The following is a 25331-nucleotide window of genomic DNA, read 5'->3' on the forward strand; positions in this document are numbered from 1 at the left end:
ATACACCTTTAGGAACAACAGGGACTGTGAAGAGACACACACAAAGGTACAGACACATATATATGCACACATTGTGATATTGTTGTATGGTGGTATTGAACATTTTGTGTTGTGGACATGTGGTGGTGTAGGGATGTAATATGATGTACTGTTTTATCTTTAGCTCATTCAGTACAAACATAGTTCACTGTTTTATCTGTTGTTTTATATGTAATGTGGGTGTTTTGGTGTGTTTGGGCCCCAGGAAGGCAGCAGTTAACGGGGATCCCTAATAAATACAAATACAAATTCCATGCATAAAAGAGGAAACAGAATTGGACTATGACCTTTCCACTCTGCCAATCTGAATGGGAAACTCAGCTGGTTCAGAGGTCAACTAGGCCTACTCAAAGCTCAATAACTTATCAACACAGTAGCCAGGCTTCTGATCAGATAGAGCATATTCTCAGCAGACCACCTTCAACACTCTAATCAGAAAAGGGACAGTTCAAAGTTTGCAAGCCAAGTTGATGTCATCCCATTATAGGCATCAGGAGAAATCTGCAGCTCATGCCTCACTCCCTTAATTAATGTGAAAGATGGGAAGAATGTATTAGTAATATTTGCAGAAGCCTAGTACTGTGAAACAAATAACACAGAAAATGTAATGTTATTAACCACCAACATTTGGAGTACACTGATCTGTGACTGGTGACTCAATTCTTTCCAACTTCCATTGCAGTAAATTAAAGGTCCAATGCAGCCATTTTTATCTCAATATCAAATCATTTCTGGGTAAAAATTAAGTAGCTTACTGTGATTGTTTTAATTGTAAATGGTCTAAAAGAAACAAAAGTATCTTCTTAGCAAAGAGCAACTGTCTGGGAGTGGTCTGGGTGGGGAGGGGAAGACGTAAAACTAGTTGTTATTGGCAGAGAGGTTTGGAACTCTCTTTCTTATTGGTCTTTTAACTATTTTACCGCAGGCAGGCCAAAACTCCATCCCACCAAAACAGGCTGAAATTTCAACACTGAATCTTTGACCTGTCCATCCATTTGGCCTTTTGCTGCTGGGATTGGGTAACCCTACTGCTTTGCTGACTCCTCCAACTTTCAATGTTTTTCACAAGGTGTGTCTGCTCTCTAGTGGTGGAAACGAAAATGCAAAGAAATTAAACTACTTTATCACTGTACTGTACAAAGAGAAATCATCTACAAAATGATAACTCATCAAATGTTGCACGTTAATCTATTTAAATGATGTACATTTCATTAAAACAAACACAGAGAACACTTAATCTGTTAAGAAATGTTTCGTCTACATTGTAACCATACAGTTGATGATTAAAACATGGAAGGATATTCGAAAAGGACAAGGAAAACAAAGCACTCACTTGTTATGAGGACACACACACCTCTACACTCCCTACATTTGAGAAAGGGGTGCCACAGGCTGATAATGCACACTCACTCATTACAGCCTTACAAATAAAAACACCACGTGCACGCGCATACGCGCTCGCGCACCCACCCACACTCACACACTACTCACTCTCTCCCTGGTACAACAGAAAACAATGGAACAAAGGCCCCCTTTTTTGCCCTCAGACTGCCATCTCCCTGCCATTGCTGTACACAGCCTAGAAGATGGAACAGAGAAGATCAACAAGCGGGTCTCAGCAAGGGAGGCCCAGGAAAAAGGTGGATAACCCGTATTTGGGGACAGACTACAGCATGCAGATAAGTCCTGGATACCGTATGAGAGTGAGGAAAAGCCTTAATATATCTTTGTGGGGAACTTTTGAGGAAACGTTTTGGGAAAAGTGATTTGTGGTTATTTTTTTCAGATTGAAAGACATTAGATAGGTATGTCTACTGTACTCATTTAATTATGATTATGAGTTTGTCAACAAATTAATATTTCAAAAACGAAATGGGCAGTTGATAGAATATTGATCAAGTAGTTTAGGCTAGAGCATAATCTTTTGGCTGATAAAAACGCATACATGTATTAGACTCATGTGTATGCTATGGGTTTATTAGGCTACTGTTCACTGTAGCCAATTTGGAATTAGATGAGCAGCAATTGTTATTCCATTGTGTTCATTTTAATTTGATAATCGTGACACATTTTTTTATTGGAACATGCCCACTTAGTTATTCTACAACCATTTACAATTGTAATATGTGCATCATGTCTTTTTAGGCCCACAACATCTCCAGTTTTCATCATGTCTTATTGCCTGTTATGTACCAGTGCGTCATCATGTGTGGTCTCAGTGGATGGACAGAAGGCGGGTAATACAACGACAAAAGTGGCGCGTTTGGAAATCGCGCGCTCCGCCCAACGTCCCGCCATCCTCCTGTCATCTAGTCGGGTGCCAAATGCGCAGGCGCAATGAGATGAATGGACTCTACATTCCTTTTCCGGCTGCACCTGCACAATCCCCCAGGAAGTGTGGTGCGATAAATCCTAAAGTATTAATCCCTTATACCTGGAGGAAGGAGACCGATATTAGTATGCATTTCGGATGGAACATACCATTTGTGTCGCCTTTCTAATCTACAGGTCGTTTAAATCGGCGCTACGCAATTAATGCAGGGTAAACATAATACCGTTAACTCCCTGCAAGTTTGGGTTATTGTTTTTATTGTACTGTAGCGTTGAGCTATTCGAAAATCGAACCCTGTCCTGCAATGGGATGCTGCGGTAGCACAGAGGTAAGATACCGATTTCCCCCACCCCTATGTTGCATTAATTATTTTAATGTTGCAAATTGAACATAATGGAACAGAGATTAGGCTACATTGTTGCGACCGCTGTCATCCAATGACCATTCTCACCACCCCAGTCAGATTAGATAAGAAGCCTAGGCTATGTTCATCGGGGAAGGCTAGTGTAATCCCTATTATTATCGAAACCGAAAATTAAATATTAGGCTATAGGCTGTAGCTTCCATTATAATGGGACAATAATTTGTCTTATAGTTTTCTAGTGAATTTACCACCGACATTTCGCACAGGCTACCGTTTGAAAGCAGTTTTGCATACCATAAATAGCTCGTGAGCACCGTTAGCCTTGTAAACAAACCTCACCTCTCGCAATGTGCGAGATTTGAAGCTATTGAACGGCGCATTGAAGGAGAGAGTATGGTTAAATGTTTGTTTTCAACGCAAAGTGTAACGTTTCTTTACAGTCGGCCACAAATAGCCTTTATCTACGAAAATTAGATGTCAAAGTGAAATTGCGGGGGACAAAGGAAGTCAGAACTTGGCCTAATGACATTCACGGTGACTGCTAGACGGGGCGCGTTCCATTGAGGGACATTTTTTGTGGCATATGTGAAATAATATTTGTGTTGCCTACATTGTTACGATTTGAATTGACAAAGACGTCTATAGACTCTTTGCTAATGTGGCTCTGCCGATGTGTTGGTATTTTATTTTCCAGAGGACAAAGAGAGAATGGAAACCCTTGGAGGATCGAAGTTGCACGGATTTGCCGTGGTTCCTTTTATTTACTGTTTTCTGTGTCGGAATGGTAAGTAGCCAGTACGACCAATTCATTTGACAGTTGCAAACAAAGAGCAATGTTAAAAATATATATATATATATATATATATATATATATATATATATATATATATATATATATATATATAGGTTAAAACACAATAAATACAAGGCTCACAAACGAAAGTAGTTTAACTTGTCATGACACTCTTTTAAATGTCCAGCTGATTGATTGCCTGACAAGTGTCACCTGTGTCAGGTTGCTACAAACATGCAGACAATTAACACCTGCAGAAGTGTAAAATTGAAGAGTACTTTGACTTTTGAGAATGGGTAACATATGGCTCAAATTTATGAAACAAACAAACCCATCTGAATAGATCAATTTACCATTCATTTTCACTGTTAGCACTATCTAATAGCACTATCTATTACAGACATGGAATGACGTGTTTGTTGTTACACATACAGTAGGGGTTTTCATCGATGTAAGCCTGTTATTTAGGAATATCAGTATATTTTATATTTCCTACGGCATGTGCCTACTAGCCTATACTTAGAGTGAATATAACTTTTTGTTTGAATCTACAACTGAGTAAAGAGTGACTTGAAGAATGATGTTGTAAAACACACACACACACACACACACAAAAAACAAGGTTATGGCCCATGTTTCCACTCAAGCCTTTTGCATCTGAGTAGCTTTAGATACCAGTAGCCAGTTAGCTAGAAATTGGCTGTTTCAAATCCCGGTCCTGGCGAATGAGGGAAAAGTAGGAATTTAATTCAGCAAGACACATAATACACCCTAAATAGTTCCAGGGACACTGGCACTGCACGGCAGATGACCCTGGGCCTCTCCCAAAATGTCTGGTGTGTTGTTTGGAGAGTAGAATAAGAATAGCTGTTGTAACAGATGGACAAATTAATTAGAATTCAATTTCTGTGATTTTAATCTGTGTACTTTAAAAAACACCGTTTGGTCAGCAGGATTTGACTGTTGGTGCTTTTCATTAAACTATCTGTAAGCTTCGCAGTTAGACAGTCAGGATGGTACATTTACATTTTATAGCTGTCAACAATACATTTTTACACAATCATACTCCACTGTCACGCACACACAGTGTATTGAATTTGCAGCATTTTAATGCTTCTTTCAGGGGAGTATCTTTGGGTTCACCATTGCCACAGGGGGCGCAGCCCGCCTGGTCTTCGGATATGACAGCTACGGGAACACCTGCGGCCAGCGCAATGAGCAGATTGAAGGGGTCAGACTGAGTGGACTGGATCAGACGGACAAAAAGTGAGTCTTACTTTCCTGCCCATCTTTCAATCTTACTCCACTCTCTCCTATCTTTTTCTCGCCCAACTCGCCCAACTCTCACTCTTTTAGCTCAGTGGCAGTGCCTTTTCAAAACCCACCACTCTGTTTACAAATTCAAATGTTAGGGTGAATTAGGCCATTATTGAGAAATGTTAAGAAATGGCTTTTCCCCGTTGCTCATTGGTTCAATAGAAATGTCAAAATTACATTATTTTACCACTGACATATTGGAATCTAGCATAAATAAAACCTTGAATAAATATGCAGAGGCATTAGGACGTTCTGTCACGCTGAACTGTATGTACTTACTGCACACGCCATCCTCTGGGAACACAGGTATTTCAGCCCAATTCATCTGCATGGCAGGCTGATTACATCCCCCTTTGGATTGACTGTGTGCTTGGCTAGTAGTACAGACCTGTGAGTCATCAGCAGAGGGTAATTTATTTATTTTGGTTGTGCCACTGAAGAGATATTAATGGCTTTGAAATCGCTTGGCTTGATGTTTTTCCCCTTAACGTTCGGATAGACTGATGAAAGAATGGAAGATGGAATTGTTCATCATAGGAAGCATGATGCTAGTTCCTATTGAACACCCATGTTAATGTGTCTATGGATGTTATGCGTTGTTTAAGGTTCTTAAAAGATTCTAAATGCAGATGCGGCGCTGCCAATGTTTACAGACGTAATCATAGGGTGTGGAGAACAAAATTGGCTTGGTATCAGTTTGACTGTTAGTAAGTGACCGGAGGAAGACGTTTCAGGAGAGGGTTCTGGCTGACACAAGGAGGACCCTGTCACCCAACACTTTCAGATATCATTGGCTGGGAGTCTCTGTCTCTCTCTGTTTTTCTTTCTCGCTCTCTTTTGCTCAATTTCTGTTTATTTGTATCTCTCTCTCTCTTTCGCTTTCTTTCCATACATCGTTGTTTACGGCTCTGTATCTGCTGTCGGCTGGTGCCAACACCGCCTTGTCTCCGCAACACTTGGCGCGGTCTCAGCAGTGTTTTCCCCAAGGAGGTTTTTTTCAGCAGCAGTGGCAGTTTGCAGGGTGGGGGGCGATGACGACGACACTGCTCCCTCTTCCTTTGGAACAACCACAAACTGGCTGACTTGAGCACAACACCCACACAGTTAATTTGTGTGCTGAAGTGTCTTCAGTTCCATTTTAAAGTGGAGAGTTGTATCAACAATGAGTAAGCTGATTTCACTTGTAGTGTGCTCTTGATCCTTGTGGTAGGGTTGTGTAAAAACATGCCTGTGGGTAAGGCCATTTTGAAATTAATAGCTATAGGGATATTGGACCCTTTGTTGTTAATGGCTATTGTGTTGATTGATACCCCTGTGACTAGCATGCCAGTTTGATTAGTCACTCATTTGCCCAGTTTGAAATCATCCTCAAACCTCTAGTCCTGGGTAATAGTCTGTGAGTGTGTGTGTGTATTGACAGGCCCTTAAAAATGTATAGCGGCTTTATTGACTGAACTATTTAGAAATTCAACATCCTTTTTCCCTTGATGACCCTTTTCAGGCTCACTGGTTAGCTCCCCCGGTCCATTATCACCACATTAGCCAACAATGATATGCTTCATCAAAGCACCTTGACAAGGTTGGCCTATTGATGTGACTGACACTCACACTAGGGTTGAATACAGGTGACCGGTATCCCGGGACATCCCGTTCAAGCTCCTTCCCAATTCTCGAGGAAAAATTATGACGAGACTCGTGGACCAGTAACATAAAAATGTATGCCGCACTTATGCAAAAATACAAGATGCAGGTGTGACAAGCTGCATGAATTGGACATATCAACTCTCTGGCTTCATTCATATATTAGACCAGTCTTCACAATGCAAGCAGCCTACCATATTTAGCCCACTTAATGTAAAATCTCCATTATAAAACATCACTTAGTTGTGTAACTTCTATGAATTGGATTGATGACTATCATGTGTAGGCTACAAGCGACCTCTCAACGCAGTTACTGAAGAAAAGGTCCATTTCACATTCACAAATCTACAAACTACAGTGCCTTCAGAAAGTATTCACACCCATTGACTTTTTCCACATTTTATTGTTACAGCCTGATTTTAAAATTGATTAGGTGTAGATTTTGTTGGTCACTGGCCTACACACAATAACCCATAATGTCAAAGTAGAATTCAGTTTTAGATATAATTTTTTTTACAAATTAATAAAAAATGAAGAGCTGAAATGTCTTGAGTATGGCAAGTGTAAAGTTCAGGAGTAAAAATATGTTTAACAAGTCACATAGGTTCCATGGACTCACTGTGTGCAATAGTGTTTAACATGAATTTTGAATGACTATCTCATCTCTGTACCCCACATACAATTATCTGTAAGGTCCCTCAGTCGAGCAGAGAATTTCAAACAGTGATTCAACCACAAAGACCAGGGAGGTTTTCCAATGCCTCGCAAAGAAGGGCACCTTTTGGGTAAAAAGAAAAAGCAGACTTTTTTATTTTTAACATTTTACCTTTATTTTATAGTCAGTTAAGAACAAATTCTTATTTTCAATGACGGCCAAGGAACAGTGGGTTAACTGCCTTGTTCGGGGGCGGAACGACAGATTTCTACCTTGTCAGCTCGGGGATTTGATCTTGCAACCTTTCGGTTACTAGTCCAACGCTATAACCACTAGGCTACCTGGCGCCCCTTTGAGCATGGTGAAGATTAATTTAGTGATAGGAGAACTGAGAATGGATCAACAACATTGTAGTTACTCCCCAATACTAACCTAATTGACAGTGAAAAGTAGAAAGCCTATACAGAATAAAAATATTCCAAAACATGCATCCTGTTTGCAACAAGGTACTGCTGCAAAAGAAATGTGGCAAAGCAATTAAGATATAAAGCATTATGTTTGGGGAATACGCATTACTGAGTACCACTCTCCATATTTTGAAGTATAGTGGTGGCTGCATCATGCTATGGGTATGCTTGTAATTGTTAAGGACTGGAGAGTTTTTCAATGAAAAACAAGTAATAAATAAACATGGAGCTAAGCACAGGCAAAATCCTAGAGGAAAACCTGTTTGTCTGCTTTCCACCAGACACTGGGAGATGAATTCACCTTTCAGCAGGACAATAACCTAAAACAAGGCAAATCTACACTGGAATTGCTTATCAAGAAGACCGTGAATGTTCCTTTGTGGCAGAGTTACAGTTTTGTCTTTAAATTGACAAAATAAATCTATGGCAAGACATGAAAATGGTTGCCTAGCAATGATCAAAATCAATTTAACAGCGCTTGAAGAATTCTGAGAAACCATAATGGACAAATGTACAATCCAGATGTGGAAAGCCCTTCGATAAATACCCAGAAAGACTCACAGCTGTAATCACTGCCAAAGGTGATTCTAACATGTATTTACTCGGGCTTATCTAATCAAGATATATTAGTGTATTATACAATTATTCTACAAATGTTCGAATTTTCTTCCACTTTGACAGAGTATTTTTGTCTTGATTGTTGACCTCAAAAGTACAGGGGTGTGAATACTTTCTGAAAGTACTGCAGCTTTGTGGCACTGGTAGAGGCATATAAACTTCTCACTGTTAACAAAAGCGGATGGTGCGTTATGTCGACACACTCGAAGCAATATACATTTTCAATATTGTTCCATGATGTTACAGTAACAAAAGCGAGTGCATGGGATTAGCTAGTCAGATTTGCAGGGATTTGGTACTGAATCTCTGCTACTAGGCCTGTTTCTTTCTGTTTGTTTAGCTGAGAATCTGCTCCCTGTTCGCCACCACAATAATTGGGTTATCACGGCGCTACATCAATGAAATGGTGTGGTGACTGACAGAACTTTGAGTTGATTAAATTGTGACTAATACAACAAACTTAGATTCCAGTCCATATTTTTCATGTCAGATCTATTTAGTTGGTATTACATGCTTTTAAATAGCATTTTCCAGTTCGAACAGGAATACCAGGATGGGTGCATACACATGGACAGGCGCTGTAGACTGAGATCACTGGATTAATGCCGGCCCCAGCGTGTGTGTGTAAAAGAGTTTCATTAGAAGGCGATTTTGTCAGTTTGGGATTTGATAAGGTTGATAACCAGGAGAGAACACACACACACACCTGCCCTATCGGATGCAGAGGGTGTGAGTTTTGAATGACGGCAACCACCTGATGCCGAACTCCGCTGAGAATGCAGCTATCATGGGATTCAATTAAGGACTACACAGCTGTCAGTCCTGTTTCTCTCTCTCTCTCTCTCTCTCTCTCTCGTGCTCTGTGCTTCCCCTCCTCACTTCATAATATGTTGGTAGATCTTCTCTTCATGTCATTAGACAAAATAACACAGCATTGGTCTATAAAGTATTACTTTCTTGGTGGTAGTCAGACATGGTTTGTCTGACAGTTTCTGCCATTCTGTGGGCGAAAAAAAAAAAAAAAAAGTCTAGCATCATTGGTGGGGTGGTTAAATGTAGGCCCAGTTGAGGTTGTGTTCAGTGCTGTATTCAGTCCTGCCCTCAGCAACCTTTTACATGACCTACCTGTGCGAGGCATAGGCTAGTGTCACATAATGCGATCATTAGTGACAACAAAGTCAGAGCTTAAGGGATTACTGGTCAGGGTTTATTTGGCTAATACTGTTAAGCAGCTCCTCATTCACAAGGCAGGGGCCAAACGTAAACAGTACAATGCTGTAGGCCTATTCTTCTGGCCATGGCTGCTGGTTGATCCAGGATCAGTTGATCCAAGTCCGATCCTAACCTTTAGCTGTTAGGAAGAACTGACCTCAGACAAAGTCAAACTGCCCTTGAATATTCTGATCAATCCAGTATGACTAGATTTTCATATCGATCTTCCTTTCAACCAGCATGCGTGCAGTGCAAACCACTGAGCCAGCTTATGAATCACCAGAACAGTTCATTTGGACTACGTTCACTTTAGCCTGACCGAGACATTTGTCTGGACCAGTGTAATTACACTGGCCTAGACATAAGACTGGGCTTCACCAATGTAGACACTACTGACTTCATTCTCCCAGCATTGTAATGTTTATCTATGTATATTTTTGTTCATTTTCAGCTTTTGTGTGCAACACCCATGACAATTGCTCCTGCAAGTGTGTGGGCAGGTGAGGTGCCCACCGCGTAGTGTATAAAAGCACCAGACAGATGGACTACAGTGAAGGATTCTCTTATAAAAATGTCCCTGTTCCTTTCTCTCTCTGTTCCACTTGCCAAGTCCCATGGACCAGTTCCAACAGCATCAGCAGCCAACGGCTCTCTTGTCTCGTGCCATTTTTTATCATTTCTCGGTGAATAAGGTATTGTGGAGGCATTGTGCTTTGCTTTGTCCCCAAAATGAACAGGACATTGAGGGGAGGTGTAGGCTTCAGGACTTTCAGGTCATTTTGTGGCTTTTGTTTTCCCCTCTCAATATCACGTTCCCACGCCCACATTTTCACATTCCCTTCTTTCTCGTGACTCATTCCTCACGTCGGTGATGAGGGAAATGGATTTTATTGATAAAGATCAGATAAACAAATTGCTGATATTCTCACATCCCTTGTTACTCATTCCTTATGTAGGTGTTGATAAAGAACATATCTTTGTCTTTTTTTTGTGTTTTTTTTTTTGTCTGTAGATACGTGTTCTTCCTGGACCCGTGTAACATTGACATAGTGCAGAGGAAGATCAAGTCCATGGCCCTGTGTGTGTCTGTGTGTCCTGATGAAGAGCTGAAGACGTACCAGGACCTCAAGCGGTTTGCCGTGCACAACGGTGAGTAAAGTGGGGGCCCCGAGTGAAACGGAGTGAACACTGTCAGCGTTCCGCTTTTCTGCATCAAACCACACAAAAGCATAAAGACTGACAGCATATTGAACCATTCACTGATTCTCTATTCCTCTCAGTAACTCTATTGGTCATGCTGTGGAACCCAACACATGCAAGGTATTAATTTTGAAAATCTGCTTGTCGGTAGCGGCGGGCATGTCATGATCTGATACGAATGGAATTTCTTTTAGTCATCACAATCTCACACATCCATATGTTTTTTAGCACCACAAATCTTTAATGAGAAGGCATAAAATCAACTCAAGACTGTCCCATTAGGAAAGAGTGGTATGAGGAGCTGGTGTTTCTCTTCCCCAATCAACAGAAGGCTACTAGGTCATCATTACTGCAGCCATCCATCACGTCATTGACAGTGACTCACTGCCATCCTATGGAACGACAAAACACTTTCCACAAACGGTGACATGCCCGTGACCCTGTGTGCCATCGACCCCTTAATACTGTCCTTTCATTCACATACACACACATACACACACATACACACGGTCTGGCACAGTGGGGGCACCTTGGCACATGTGGAGAGAGAACTAGATTAACAAAGGCACCATTAAGGACAATTCCACTCATTGCTGTATGGGTTCTATTGTTTGTGCCATCCTAGTCTGTCCTTCAGCTAGGCTTGTGTCTACTGCCAGTACTGTATATACTTATCATGACACACACACTCCATGTATGCCCCCATGATAGACTGGACTGGGTTTATGTAACTTTGCTGTCTGAAGGGGTCTTGTGTTCTGATTCGACTGGCTGTTTCTGAATTCCCGGGGCGGTGAGCATAACACCGTTAATGAGATTGAGGAAATGCGATTTCATCCGTCATTATGCATAACCTGCTCAGTTGCATAAAGGGGAAATGATGGAATCTGGATCAGGATATTTTGGTCTAGACACTATTGTGCAATAACTTTGATAACTTTTGGGGAGACTGAATTTCATTTAATGATCCTTGTGTTGCTTGATGTGTTTTTATGGCTGCACTTCAAAATAATATTTGTCTCTCTTTCACTCAGGGTCGGAGCTGTGCTCCTACGAGCTAGCCGGCCACAAATATCCCAGCCTTCCAGAGAGGTTTGACAAATGTCCCAAACTTCCAGTTCCACCAAGGTAGGAAGACTTAACATTAGGGGTGCATTTCAATGTGTAATGCGATTTTATTTTATTTTTTAAAATTATTTTAAAATTTTTATTTATTATTTTTTTCCACTATTCTATTTGTACTGAGATTTAATGTTCCAAACATATTGTTCACTATATGTCCGCTACAGAGAGATGAGAGAGCATAAGAAAATTTAGTGCTAGCTAACGCTACCTAGCGGAACAAAAAACTACATCAATACTTGGATTCAAAGTATCAGTAGATTTTATTTAACTGATTGGTTATTTTCCCCTATCACTTATTTCAATAGTCTTAGACCGCTTCCGTTCCTCTTCTCATTCAGACCCATTAAAGGACTTTCACTTAACCAGTCATGTAGATCAGAGATTGTTTTAGAGAAACTCCCAGGTCATGTGACATTTGACCTCTACTTCGCTCCATCCCACAGCAAATCTCTCCCGGTGTTTAACCGCTGCACGCCGGTGGACATCTCCTGCTATGCCAAGTTTGCTGAGGCTGTGGTGACGTTTGTGAGTGACAACAGCGTGCTGCACAGGCTGATCGCTGGTGTGATGGCCAGCAAGGTGATCATCGTGGGCCTCTGCCTGCTGGCACTAGGTGATGACCTCATCTGCAGGCGTTTGTTGTCAGCAGTATCTCAGGGGGAGGCTGGATAGGTATAAGTGATATGGCGACATCTCCACCAATCAGGGTTAAGGTTGAGCTACTGCCATTCCTATCCAATTATTTCAGATAGAAAGCCAGGGCAAGGGGATACGGGTTGTTTCTGGACAGGGCCTCCATCTCTGAACCCAGTGAGAGTGAATAACCTGACTCTTCATTGTATTTCTGGAGCCCACTAGTCTCTGAGCCTTCCCTAATGTGAGCCAGTAAGAATAGGCCTGCATAGGAACCATCTGTCCTGCTCTAGTGCGTTCTGCTGATTCCTCCATATCGGTATGATGTGTCAGTACACAGGCAGTTACTGTAGGTCAGACATGGACGGTGGAGAAACACAGCGCTGGGCGGAAAATACAGCAATGTCATCATATTTTTGATTCTCCCTTGAGACTGTAGGCCCTCTTCGGAATGAGAGGAAGAAGGCTTGAGGTAAAGGGCATGCCATGGGAGCCATGAACTTGTCCATTTGGGAGTTGAAGCTGACACCTTCAGAGTACATGTGGGTTAGGGTTGGACAAAGTTTTCCTATCTGTCGATTCAAGGCCAGTTTTTGTTCTTTTTTTTGTATCCTTCCAATGAAGGAGACTGATATGAATATTGTTAGCTGATCCCTACTTGTGGAACTCCTGAGTGCTTATTCATGATCCGTTTTGATCTGTTTTTTTTTTGGGGGGGGGGGTAGGGTTGAGGCCGAGGGCAGGGTTAGCTGATACTAGATCTGTCTTTTTAAAGGTTAGTTTAAGTGCTGTTTTTCCTGTGTTGTGCTGCAGTGCTCTCCATGATCCTGATGGTGATCATCCGCTACATCTCTGCTGTGCTGGTCTGGATCTTCACTGCCACGGTAGTCCTGGGCTCTCTGGGTGAGCTCACTTCCTGTCTCTCCTGGGCTTACTTCCTGGCCAGGGTTTTGATCAATCAAGGAGAACTGAAAACAATGACATAGTTTTGCAATTAACAGTCATTCTATGATAATTCTTGGCTGTTCCTCTTTGCATTTAGCAGTGTGCAGCTAGCTGTTCAATCTGTCAATGATGCAGCAGCTTAAAGCAGTCTGTTTTTCTGTAGCGGGCACAAGCATCCTGTGGTGGATGTACATAGACTACCGGTTAACTGTCAACAAGACCCTATCTAAAGAGACTGAAGATGCTAAGGAGGAAGCTGAGATGTCCAGGGACAATGCCCAGGTGCTGCTGGTGTATGCCATCGCTGCCACCGTATTTACAGTGAGTACAGTTAGTGTTTGGGGTGAAAGGGAGACTGTGGGCCACCAAGTGTTGTACGTTGTGGGTGGAGTGTTGGGACATTTTGGGATGAATGTCTAGTGCTGCTTTAATCTCAAACTCCTGGCACTGCCCACTTTTTAAAATTGTATTATTACAAACTTTGTTGACTCTCACCTTCCTTTCTCTCTCTCCTCTTGGCCGTATTCCATTTGTTTTAGCTCTCTCATCCTTTGTCTTCCGGTCTCTTGTCTTCCCATGTCCCACCTTGCTCTTCTCTTCATTCACTTGCATCCTTTTCCCTCCTTATCTCTCTCCCTCTCTTTCTACCTCTGATAGTCTGCTTGATTATCCCCTTCCTCTCTTCTGTTGTCTCATCCTCTGATTCACTCTCTTCAGGTGATCCTTCTCCTGCTGATGCTGTTCATGAGGAAGCGCGTGGCGCTGACCATCGCCCTGTTCCACGTGGCCGGCAAGGTGTTCATCCACCTGCCACTGCTCACCCTGCAGCCCTTCTGCACCTTCCTGGCCCTGCTCCTCTTCTGGTTCTACTGGAGTCTGGTGCTGCTCTTCCTCGGGACCACCGGTGAGGGAGGGTGTCCGGGACGGGGAAAGGGGCATTGGTCCACTTTTGAATGTGCTTGAAGTGAAAAAGGGAGGTATAAATAGGAGATAGAAGGGGAATGAAAACAGGAGAGAGGGAATTCCTCTTTACATAGGTAAGTGATTCATTCCAACAGGACACTGCACTAGTATGGTTCAGTTCACTGGGTTGGCCTTATTGAGGAACTTTTCCAAACTAGTCCCGACCACTAGACTGAGTCTGACATGTCCCCCTCAGGGAATCCGGTCCAGAACGAGGAGACTGGTCTGACAGAGTTCCGGCTGACTGGGCCTCTGCAGTACATGACGTGGTACCACGCTGTGGGCCTCATCTGGATCAGTGAGTTCATCCTGGCCTGCCAGCAGATGACTGTAGCTGGGGCTGTGGTCACGTACTACTTCACAAGGTCTGGTTCAGAAATGTTTTCATGATTTATGAAATGTATGTCAAACAAATGTATGTTTATTTGATAGGATATCGGCTATAATCATACTTAGTAACAATATTTGATTTTATTGTCCGCTTGTCACAAAAATTTGCTAAATACCTTTTTTACATTTTTTATCACAGAGATATTGAAATTAGAGAATAACAGGAATGTCGATTTAAACTTCTCTCTGCCCCCCTTTCACTGTCGCTTCATTTAATTTATTTTTTGAAGATTGTTTTTCTTACACTCCTAGTAGTTAATACAAACTGAAATTCATGAGGATACAAAATATTAATGGATAAGAGCAATAACAAAATAAGCGTAAAAGTCAATGTTGTGCATTCTTAAAGGTCCTGCATAGTCCAAGTATAAATTGAATGACCAAACATCATATTTTAACACTATTAAAATGCTCAGAATTGAAGAAATGGTACCCTTTAATTTCTCTAGCTATCAGAAAGCCTGAAAGAACAGGCTGAGTGGGCAGGGAGATTATATTCATATGAGCTCACTTTGACTGACCACTCTTTGAAATGCTCTTGTGGTCGTTGCCAGGTAAACAATGGGCCACGTCATTCCGAGCCTAAATAGTATACTGTACCTCAACCAATTTTTCTCTGCAAAATGCTGTCATGGTCAACAGAGCTGATAATGGACTATTGGATGCCAGACAAACAACAGCAATACTCAATTGCATTTCTATTGTTTTGTAACTAATTACACAAAAGGGGAAGGCAGTAGTGCCTCAATTTGTCGGGGCATGGACTCCACAAGGTGTCAAAAGCGTTTTAACAGGGATACTGGCTCATGTGGACTCCAATGCTTCCAACAGTTGTCAAGTTGGATGGATGTTCTTTGGGTGGTGGACCATTCTTGAAATGCACGGGACACTGTTGAGCATGAAAAGCCCAGCAGCGTTGCAGTTCTGACACAAACAATTGCGCTCGGCACCGACCGTTTCCCGTTCAAAGGCACTTACATTATTTTGTCTATTTTTCATCTACACTGATTTGAAGTGTCATCAATAAGGGATCGTAGCTTTCACCTGCTCCGTCTGTCATGGAATGAGCAGGTGGTCTTAATGTTTTGTGTATAGCTCCTATTTTTAATTTAATGTAATATATTTTGTTCTTGTCTATAACTGTTCTGTACTTGTCATGTATTTGTACGTCTTATGCACACCCCAGAAAGAGTAGCTGCTGAATGTAAGTCTCTTTGGATAAGAGCATCTGCTGAATGACTCCAGGTCATCAGAGTGGGCTTGGGTCAGTGAGCTGTGCCAAGCAGGGTCAGCATACTCCAGGATGTGGCGCATGTAGCCTGTGTAAATGCTCACCAGATCTTCCTGTGGCACATGGAACCTTAAGGCGTCGAAGGAGAAAACATAGTTTTTTCATTATAATAGTAGCAACCTGCTCGCTCCATTGTAAGACCTTCTGTACTGTTCCTCTGTAAAATGTTCACGCTATCACACACTGGGCTTCTGGCCCTCGATCCGGAGAGGGCATGGGACAGGTGGATTTCTTGTGAAGGACACTGATAGGACCTTGCACTTGGCAGGGTTCAGTGACGTTCTGCTTGAATGAGCCCACGCATCCAATTTGTTCAGGGCCTGTTGTGGTGTGCTGAGGTAACCTGTTGTGCACGTGTGGACCAGATTTTAGATCGCCAACATATTTCCACCTACTGTCGATGACCCAGGGACGCGCAGTCAATGACCGCAAGGAAGATTGAGAAGGGCCCATTCCGTCAGCTCCTGCCAGTCTGACAGGCTGTCTCGGTAGTGTACCTGTTTGCGGCCGGTCACAAAACGGCAGAACCACGCTGTGAGGGGGCAGGTCTGACACCCAGTCCAATGGCCATGGGTTGGTGTTTTTTTGTCAAAGGCCTCGGAGAAGTCAGTGGTGACGAGGGTGGTTTATGGTATTCCCTCTACCCTTCGCCCCCCCCCCCATTTCAGGGACAAGAACAAGCTGCCGGTGACACCCATCCTGTCGTCATCGTTGAGGCTGATGAGGTACCACCTGGGCACTGTGGCCAAGGGCTCCTTCATTATCACCCTGGTCAAGATCCCACGCCTCTTCCTCATGTACGTCCACAACCAGCTCAAGGGCAAGGTAACACACACAGTTTACCCTCTTCCATCTCCCTCTGTCTTTCTGTCTCTCATTTGATTGTATGGAGAAGAATAAAATGCTGTCCTAAGTGATGTGCAAGCTAATCAAGGCTAGCTTTTTGGCTTGTCAACAATATATTGAAATTATATCGGCTATAATCACTTATGAAGCCTATCTTCGGTTGATCCGTTTAGGACAGTTTAAAGAAGAAAATAGAGGGAAAATGTTTATTGTAAAGTCCTATGCAGAGTTAAACTGTATTTTAGGTTCAGAGAGCTGTTTGGTACGGTGCTGGTGATTTTTAGGGTTGTTGGTTTGGATCATAAATGAGACACAATGACTAGGTATTTTGCTTTATTCTCCTTGGTGGGTGACGTAAGCTAGGGTCTTGTCCTTAGCCTGCTGTTTGTTGTTACGCCCCAAGTGTTGATCATTGACTTGATCAATGGAGAGACACCCTGCAGCACACTGAATTGAAGGGATAAATTAACATTAGAGCTCAGAGGGGGAGGTAACTTTACCTGAGTGATGCTCTGAAAGAGAGCTGCAAAGTTCGGCATGGCAATCTGACTTTGGGTCTGTCTGCTTCTCTTTTGGTTTGGCGTTGAGATGTAAGACGACCAAGATTTGGAGCTCTGCTGGGAACATTTTTCAAATGTATTTATCTATTTTTTTAAAGTAGTGCACCTCGGATACCTCTCTCTCTCACACAGGAAAATGCATGTGCTCGCTGCATGTTGAAGACCTGTATCTGCTGCCTATGGTGTTTGGAGAAGTGCCTCAACTATTTGAATCAGGTAGGCACTCTTTCTTTCCCCCTAATTGGATCATTGTAAATAATGATGGATGAAGAGATGTTTTGTATCCAGCTTGTTCGCTGTAGTGACTGTAGTCTCTCTCTCTCTGTGTGTAGAATGCGTACGCGGCGACAGCCATCAACAGTACCAGTTTCTGTACGTCGGCGCGCGACGCCTTTGTGATCCTGGTGGAGAACGCTCTAAGGGTTGCGGCCATCAATGCTGTTGGAGACTTTGTCCTTTTCCTTGGCAAGGTGAGGGGGCTGCTGGGATAATGTAGGGATTCAGAGTAGTGGACATTCATCCCTATACTTACAATGGAATGTTGTTTTTTACCCCCATTTTTGGTCTTGTCTCATCGCTACAACTCCCCAACGGGTTTGGGGAGGCAAAGGTCGAGTCATGCGTCCTCTGAAACATGACCTGCCAAATCGTGCTTAACACCCGCTCACTTAACCCGGAAGCCAGCCGCACCAATGTGTCGGAGGAAACGCGTTCAACTGACGACCGAGGTCAGCCTGCACGCACCTGGCCCTCCACAAGGAGTCGCTAGAGTGCAATGAGCCAAGTAAAGCTCCCCCAGCCAAACTCTCCCCTAACCCGGATGATGCTGGGTCAATTGTGTGCCGCCCTATGGGACTCCCGATCGCGGCCATTTGTGACACAGCCTGGGAATGAACCTGGGTCTGTAGTGACGCCACTACGATGCAGTGCCTTAGACTGCTGTGCCACTCGGGAGTCCCCCTTTACAATGGGCTATTTAAGAATGAAGCTGTTTCAAGAATTAAAATGGGGTTGACTTTTGTATTAATGCAGGATGTAACTAATGCAGTCATCATTATCATGTCACTGATGCATATTTTCTGTGTGTGTGTGTGCGGTCAGATCCTGATCGTGACGTCCACAGCGTTCGCCGGTGTACTGCTGCTTAACTACCAGCGGGACTACGCAGAGTGGGTCCTCCCCCTCATCATCGTCTGCCTCTTTGCCTTCCTGGTGGCCCACTGCTTCCTGTCCATGTTCGAGATCGTGGTGGACGTGCTCTTCCTCTGCTTCGCCATCGACACCAAATACAATGACGGCACACCGGGCAGAGAGTTTTACATGGACAAAGCCCTGATGGTAAGCTACGCGAAGATATGGTATACTGGTGGGATTTAAAAAAATATATATTTATCTATTTGCACATGTATGTAGGAGTGTGGTTTTGTTTATTGAGCAATTCTCATGACAGTAGAATGGTATTCAACCATTTTTGGTCCATGTCAGGTTTATCAATGCAAAATGTTTTTTATAGTGTTGTGGAGTCCTACTGTTCATTTGAGTTGTTGAACACACTGTTTTTTATCTTTATCTTCCCCCTCACTACATGCATCTTTGGATGCTCCATTTATCCTACAACTCAAAATCATCCAGGGATGAACATGTATTCAAAATGTGGCATTGAAATTATTTTTTTCCCGTAACCTTATGCTCTTCTTTTGGGAGAGCTGTCAGCACACTTGTCAGGCATATCAGGGGGGAAAGAAACTCACAAAATATGCAAAGTGGCGTGTTTCATGTAGCACACAACCTTGAACATTTAATGAGAGGTAGTGGGAGAAATCAGAAGGGAGCCTTCTTGACTGGAGTTTTCTGGATGGATGTTTAAAAATGTAGAAGCTGAAAGGAAATTGAAAATATTCTTTGTTTGGGACTCGGCAGTAGCTCATATATATATATATATATATGGGAACACTAAAATAACACATCCTAGATCTGAATGAATTAATACTTTTTTTCTTTATATAGTTGAGTGTGCTGACAACAAAATCACATGATTTCCATTGATAATTTTTATCAACCCATGGAGGTCTGGATTTGGATTCACACTCAAAATTAAAGTGGAAAACCACACTACAGGCTGATCCAACTTTGATGTAATGTCCTTAAAACAAGTAAAAATTAGGCTCAGTAGTGTGTGGCCTCCACGTGCCTGTATGACTTCCCTACAACGCCTGGGCATGCTCCTGATGAGGTGGCGGATGGTCTCCTGAGGGATCTCCTCCCAGACCTGGACTAAAGCATCCGCCAACTCCTGGACAGTCTGCGGTGCAACATGGCGTTGGTGGATGGAGCGAGACATGATGTGCTCAATTGGATTCAGGTCTGGGGAACGGGCGAGCCAGGCCATAGCATCAATGCCTTCCTCTTGCAGGAACTGCTGACACACTCCAGCCACATGAGGTCTAGCATTGTCTTGCAATCGGAGGAACCCAGGGCCAACCGCACCAGCATATGGTCTCACAAGGGGTCTGAGGATCTCCTCTCCGTACCTAATGGCAGTCAGGCAACCTCTGGTGAGCACACGGAGGGCTGTGCGGCCCCCCCAAAGAAATGCCACCCCACACCATGACTGACCCACCGCCAAACCGGTCATGCTGGAGGATGTTGCAGGCAGCAGAACGCTCTCCACGGCGTCTCCAGACTGTCACGTCTGTCACATGTGCTCAGTGTGAACCTGCTTTCATCTGTGAAGAGCACAGGGCGCCAGTGGCGAATTTGCCAAACGTCCTGCATGGTGTTGGGCTGTAAGCACAACCCCCACCTGTGGTTGTCGGGCCCTCTTACCACCCTCATGGAGTCTGTTTCTGACCGTTTGAGCAGACACATGCACATTTGTGACCTGCTGGAGGTCATTTTGCAGGGCTCTGGCAGTGCTCCTCCTTGCACAAAGGCGGAGGTAGCGGTCCTGCTGCTGGGTTGTTGCCCTCCTACGGCCTCCTCCACGTCTCCTGATGTACTGGCCTGTCTCCTAGTAGCACCTCCGTGCTCTGGACACTACGCTGACAGACACAGCAAACCTTCTTGCCACAGCTCGCTTTGATGTGCCATCCTGGATGAGCTGCACTACCTGAGCCACTTGTGTGGGTTGTAGACTCCATGTCATGCTACCACTAGAGTGAAAGCACCGCCAGCATTCAAAAGTGACCAAAACATCAGCCAGGAAGCATCGGAACTGAGAAGTGGTCTGGTCACCACCTGCAGAACCACTCCTTTATTGGGGGTGTCTTGCTAATTGCCTATAATTTCCACCTGTTGTCTATTCCATTTGCACAACAGCATGTGACATTTCTTGTTAATCAGTGTTGCTTCCTAAGTGGACAGTTTGATTTCACAGAAGTGTGATTGACTTGGAGTTACATTGTGTTGTTTAAGTGTTCCCTTTATTTTTTTGATATATATATATATATATATATAGGCCAGTTAGAAATGTTAGGTTTAGGATGATATAAGCTGCAATACGCAACTTATGTGGCACTCATTAGGAATATAGGTTTTTGCTTTGAAACTGAAGTACCAAGGATTCTGTGGTTTAATGATGTAGGAAATGCATTCCTATGGTAAATTAACCGACACGGGTGCGTTTCAGCACATGGTATGTGACATTGCTTTCCATTACCCCCTGCAGGAGTTTGTGGAAAACAGCAGGAAGCTGGAGCGGGTGGCGGAGCGAGGGCGGAGCCGGCCCACTGAGGTGGTGTCGGTGGAGGGGGCGGAGATGAAGCCCATGGTGAGTGAGAGCGGAGGGGGCGGCGACTTGGGCGGAGAAACTGAGGCGGTGGGCTGGGGCTTGGATGGAGGTGGGGGAGAGTGGGAGGAGCTGCAGGAGTTCCATGTGTATTACCTCCTAGCAGGGGTGCTGGTGGACTGGGCCCTGGGGGAGCAAAGTACCGTGGTCCCCTTGATCCTCTGCCTGACTGAGGACATGGTCCTCTTCTTCTTCATCTACCTGCCCACCTCCACACTCTTCCTCTTTGCCACGCTGCTCCAGAAACCCTCCCCCGCTGTCGTGCCTCAGCCACAACCGAAGCCAACTAAACCGTCTTCTTCTCATGCTAGCTAACGCATGCTATCTAATGCACAACCACGGCATCCCCCTCACCCTCATCTCTACTAACTATTCAATCCCTTTCAGTTTTTTTTTCGCCTGTCATCTCCTGGCTATCTTGAACCTGAAGTGTACATTTTGTTCGTTTTTTTGTTGCCTTTTCATCTCCATGGTGCTTTTTGGTAGAGAATGACATGTCTGGTAGTGCAGATAATCAGCTGTCAGCTTAGAAAGATGGGGGGGGAAATGAACACAAAGGAACCGTACGAAATGAACAGTCCGCCCCCCCCCCCAAAGTAAACAGCAGTGAGCAACAACGAGGTCAGTTTTTATTCTGCAATGCTAAAAGGGACCGATGGGGAGATAGATGTATGACTCATATTTCCCGTCTAATGTACCGTGCTACTGGTTTCCTGCCGGAATTATTTAGACAGCTGTTAGGAGCTACTGAAGTTGCCAACTCTGTTTACTTGTAGATTTGGCCTTTCCTTATCTCCTAGATACACTCAGATAGCATTATGGGTCAAATTAATATTGTAATTTGGTAGTTATAGAGTTAGTATCTCCCCCAATAGTTTAAAGTAATAAGCTATGTGTATTTGTCATAATGCACAATCAGTGTTGATAACAGCAGCAATTCAGCTTTTACACAAGGATACACAGGTGTTTCCCTCAGCCCTCCTCTGAATGTCCAGCCTTCAGGGCACAAGATGGACCCCCTTACCCCCTCACGATTCCACTGCATGGTGTCCATTTTCTGTCCATTTTTTAACATTATTTTGGAAATGGATCTAACCCTTTTTTTGACCCATTCCATTTTTTTTTTTTAAGACTGCATGCGATCCTGTGAATGGAGTAATAACACTTGAATAACTTTGCTTTCCAGGCTCCAGGAACAAGTTCAGCTTGACCAAAATCAACTAATGGAACTTTTTAAAAAGACATTCCAAAATGTTTATTTTTACCAATGTGTAACATGTTTACTATGGTTTCACTCCAGGGAATACAATATTTTAATAAGAAACTGTAAAAAAAAAAAAAAACACTATGTAATGAAGCACTTTATATTGAAGCCCTGCATATTTTAAAAGGCTGATGCATTTTTCGTAGTGATGTCCTTTTTTATAAGACTAAAAAAATGATTGCCATCTAGTCGAACACAGTACTAAAATGTATTGAAACACTTTGGGTTGGACATTTGTCATGCAATGATATAGCACTTAGATGTGTGTTTTTAATCAACCACTGAAACTTAAGTACGTTAGACTCACGTTTGCATTTGAATTGTGCGCCATACGAGTTTTTGTTTTGAAAGTAGGTGTATTTTTACCAGATTGCAGCATACTTCTGAAAGGCCCCCCCCCCCCCCGCTGCGGCGGTCATGAAATTTTGTCAGCTGGTCTCATGGTAATTGACCGTTAATTAACATGAACATGTTTAGCATCTCCTGGCTTCCATGCATAGCCTACAAGCCACTGATGCAGTCCTTTGGAACATACATTTAAAAAAAGTATAAATCTATTTAATATAGCCTACAGGTCTAAATAAACATGATACAAAGAAAATGTAGTCTATTTCAGAAGAACAGAATAGCATACTCTGAATTGTCCTTATGTTAGGCCCCGATCTGGCTATGCTACACTTCACTAGTGTACCTACTAGGTACTAAGGGTTCATTTCTTTGAATTGGACTTGACATTAACAGAGAACAATCCAGAAGGCTGCAAAGTCTGTTGCTTTTCTTAGAACTCAACCAATTGTGCCCTAGTCTATTGATTCACTTGGTTTATTCATCAAACCAGTCAGTCTTTATTTGTATCGATGGACATTTGACCTAATTGGAGTCCTCTTCCACTGTTGTGGGAAGTCTCAGTAGAAAGCAAACTCAGACTTTGTAGCCCTCAAGCAATAACGCAACACCGTCAGTATTTACCACTACAAAAATGTCTTCCTACTTGCACTACAGTTTTTCAAGACAAACGGTCCTGGCATAGCGATAGCATCTCTGATGTTAGGTGAGGGGGACACAAACTCGCACTTTGCCTTAACCGGTTCCATAGGCTGCGCGCACTATGTTATTGGTTAGTAATGTGACTCCCATAAGTGTATAATGGGGGTAGAAGTGCTGTAAGCCTTAAAGTCCCCTCTTCTTTTTGCAGTAGATGTGTATTTGATACCCAGAGCACTGAATCCATCGACACGACTGAAGAACAACTGTCCCCCCCCCCCCCTTTTTTTTGATTGATTGATATAAGTCAGAAAATGCTACCTTTTTTGTTTATGTGAAGGGGTTCAGAATGGTATGAATTGCACATTATGATGTATGCCGTTATTTTGTAATGGGAGTTTAATAATGTGTTGACAAGACTGAATAGTATTCTGAAATTAAGTGATCCTGGTGGAGATTTTCAATGTTGTTGAAAGGAGAGGTGGCTGTGACTGTTTACACAACCTTTCATTTTCAGCCTCGTGTGAGCGAACAAGCGCCAGCCGTCCTTCACAAAAACAATGTTTCAAGATAGGAAAACTAAAGTATTTTGGTAAGCTTTTCTCCGGGTATACACTAGGATTTACCCAGGAAATATTAAGAGCATGCATGTGAAGGTCAAACCGAATTGTCCTTGCCACATAAATCTAATGCGCAAAGCATGTTAAGAATTGAATACCACTAAGGTGGTATTCATTTCAACACAGATCAATTTAAGATATCTGTTAAAATAGTTAAATGTCTAGTTTGGTCAGTCAGTACATTTGAGAGCTTTTTCAGAGGACAGAACTTTCCCAAGTGAGCAAACTTGCCCTAAAAGACGCCTAGTGCAATCAATGAATCCACTTATGACACAGGGCATACTACTGATAACTTTGCAATTATCTGGGTATGTGTCCATTATAGAAGACAAAGCTTATGCCCTAGGGACACATTACATCGGGCACTACCAGTCATAACCCACGCTGTTCTGTTTGCCAAACTCGACCAGTCGACGCACACAATAGGAAACTCAAACACTGACAACTTGGACAGAGACGTTGTTGTGCAAAATGGGGGAACACTGGTGTGTTCATTTTCAGTTCTGGTTTATTTTTCTTTCAAACATTTTTATTCGCCTGTAAAGCAAGCTGCTCCGCGGAGACGCTATGCTTGATTTGTCAGCTTCTATTGCCGCGCGTAGGAAAGCCCTACTACTTGGAAGAGCCAGTATTGTTAAAGCCAGTAGCTACTCAAAACGATGGACCATAAACGTCCTGCATGTTTTCCGTCCCGATTTTATTCTCGCTCCCATTTTAGAGCGGGCCATCAATATGTTGGGTGTGAATATTACGGCATTAGATCCACGTGACTTAACACTGACTTTACTTATAGAACAATAGCTTTACTCAGCAACAAAGCCACTGTTTTTCGAGATGAGTCAACCTCTTCTTCGTTCTTGGAAACAAACTGAGCGTCTATTCTTGTCACACAGGAATGGACAATTCCTAGAAACAGATACTGTTATGAATAGGCAACACATCAGTTTAATTGTCTGGTAACACTAGCTTTTAGCTACTTCTCTGCGTAAGGTTGTTTAACATTTGGACAATGTTTGATTTTTATATTTATTATTTATGTATATTTGTTAAAGATAAAAGGTAATAAATTGGAAAATGTACACTTGTCGTTCACTGTCTTAATTGTACTGTACACATATACTTTTGGTCATGTTGTATGTGGACACCTGCTCTTCCAACATCTCATTCCAAAATCATGGGCATTAATTAATCTGCTGCTATAACAGCCTCTACTCTTCTAGGAAAGCTTTTACACTAGATGTTAAAACATTGCTGCGGAGACTTGCTTCCATTCAGCCACGAGAAT

At 43.0% G+C, this 25331-nt stretch overlaps 1 protein-coding gene across 6 annotated transcripts; it reads left to right on the top strand.

The window, feature by feature from the left end:
• The first annotated feature begins 1591 nt into the window (after nt 1-1591).
• Nucleotides 1592-25125, top strand: LOC109905226 (choline transporter-like protein 1). Of its 6 annotated transcripts, none has more exons than XM_031790200.1 (16): nt 1592-1742; nt 3430-3519; nt 4652-4794; nt 10451-10587; nt 11673-11766; nt 12207-12376; nt 13210-13299; nt 13505-13662; nt 14059-14245; nt 14501-14669; nt 16654-16810; nt 17524-17607; nt 17724-17861; nt 18493-18729; nt 21059-21160; nt 22365-25125. In XM_031790200.1, the coding sequence occupies exons 1-16, from the start codon at nt 1626-1628 to the stop codon at nt 22386-22388; spliced, it is 2097 nt and encodes a 698-aa protein (XP_031646060.1). In that variant the 5' UTR covers nt 1592-1625; the 3' UTR covers nt 22389-25125. The 6 variants fall into 6 exon arrangements, with proteins under 6 accessions (XP_031646060.1, XP_031646057.1, XP_031646058.1 ...); XM_020502493.2 differs by lacking the exon at nt 1592-1742 and adding an exon at nt 1950-2699; XM_031790201.1 differs by lacking the exon at nt 1592-1742 and adding an exon at nt 2733-3269.
• The last annotated feature ends 206 nt before the right edge of the window (nt 25126-25331 follow it).

Source organism: Oncorhynchus kisutch, linkage group LG15 (genome assembly GCF_002021735.2).
Source record: "Oncorhynchus kisutch isolate 150728-3 linkage group LG15, Okis_V2, whole genome shotgun sequence".
In the NCBI taxonomy this organism is placed as follows: Eukaryota; Metazoa; Chordata; class Actinopteri; order Salmoniformes; family Salmonidae; genus Oncorhynchus; species Oncorhynchus kisutch.

Coding starts and splice junctions, on each gene's coding strand:
- LOC109905226 (XM_031790197.1), top strand. CDS start 1,626: ATGGAACAGAGAAGATCAACAAGCGGGTCTCAGCAAGGGAGGCCCAGG. Junction 3,520..4,651: donor CTGTTTTCTGTGTCGGAATG/GTAAGTAGCCAG, acceptor TGCTTCTTTCAG/GGGAGTATCTTTGGGTTCAC. Junction 13,300..13,504: donor GGTAGTCCTGGGCTCTCTGG/GTGAGCTCACTT, acceptor GTTTTTCTGTAG/CGGGCACAAGCATCCTGTGG.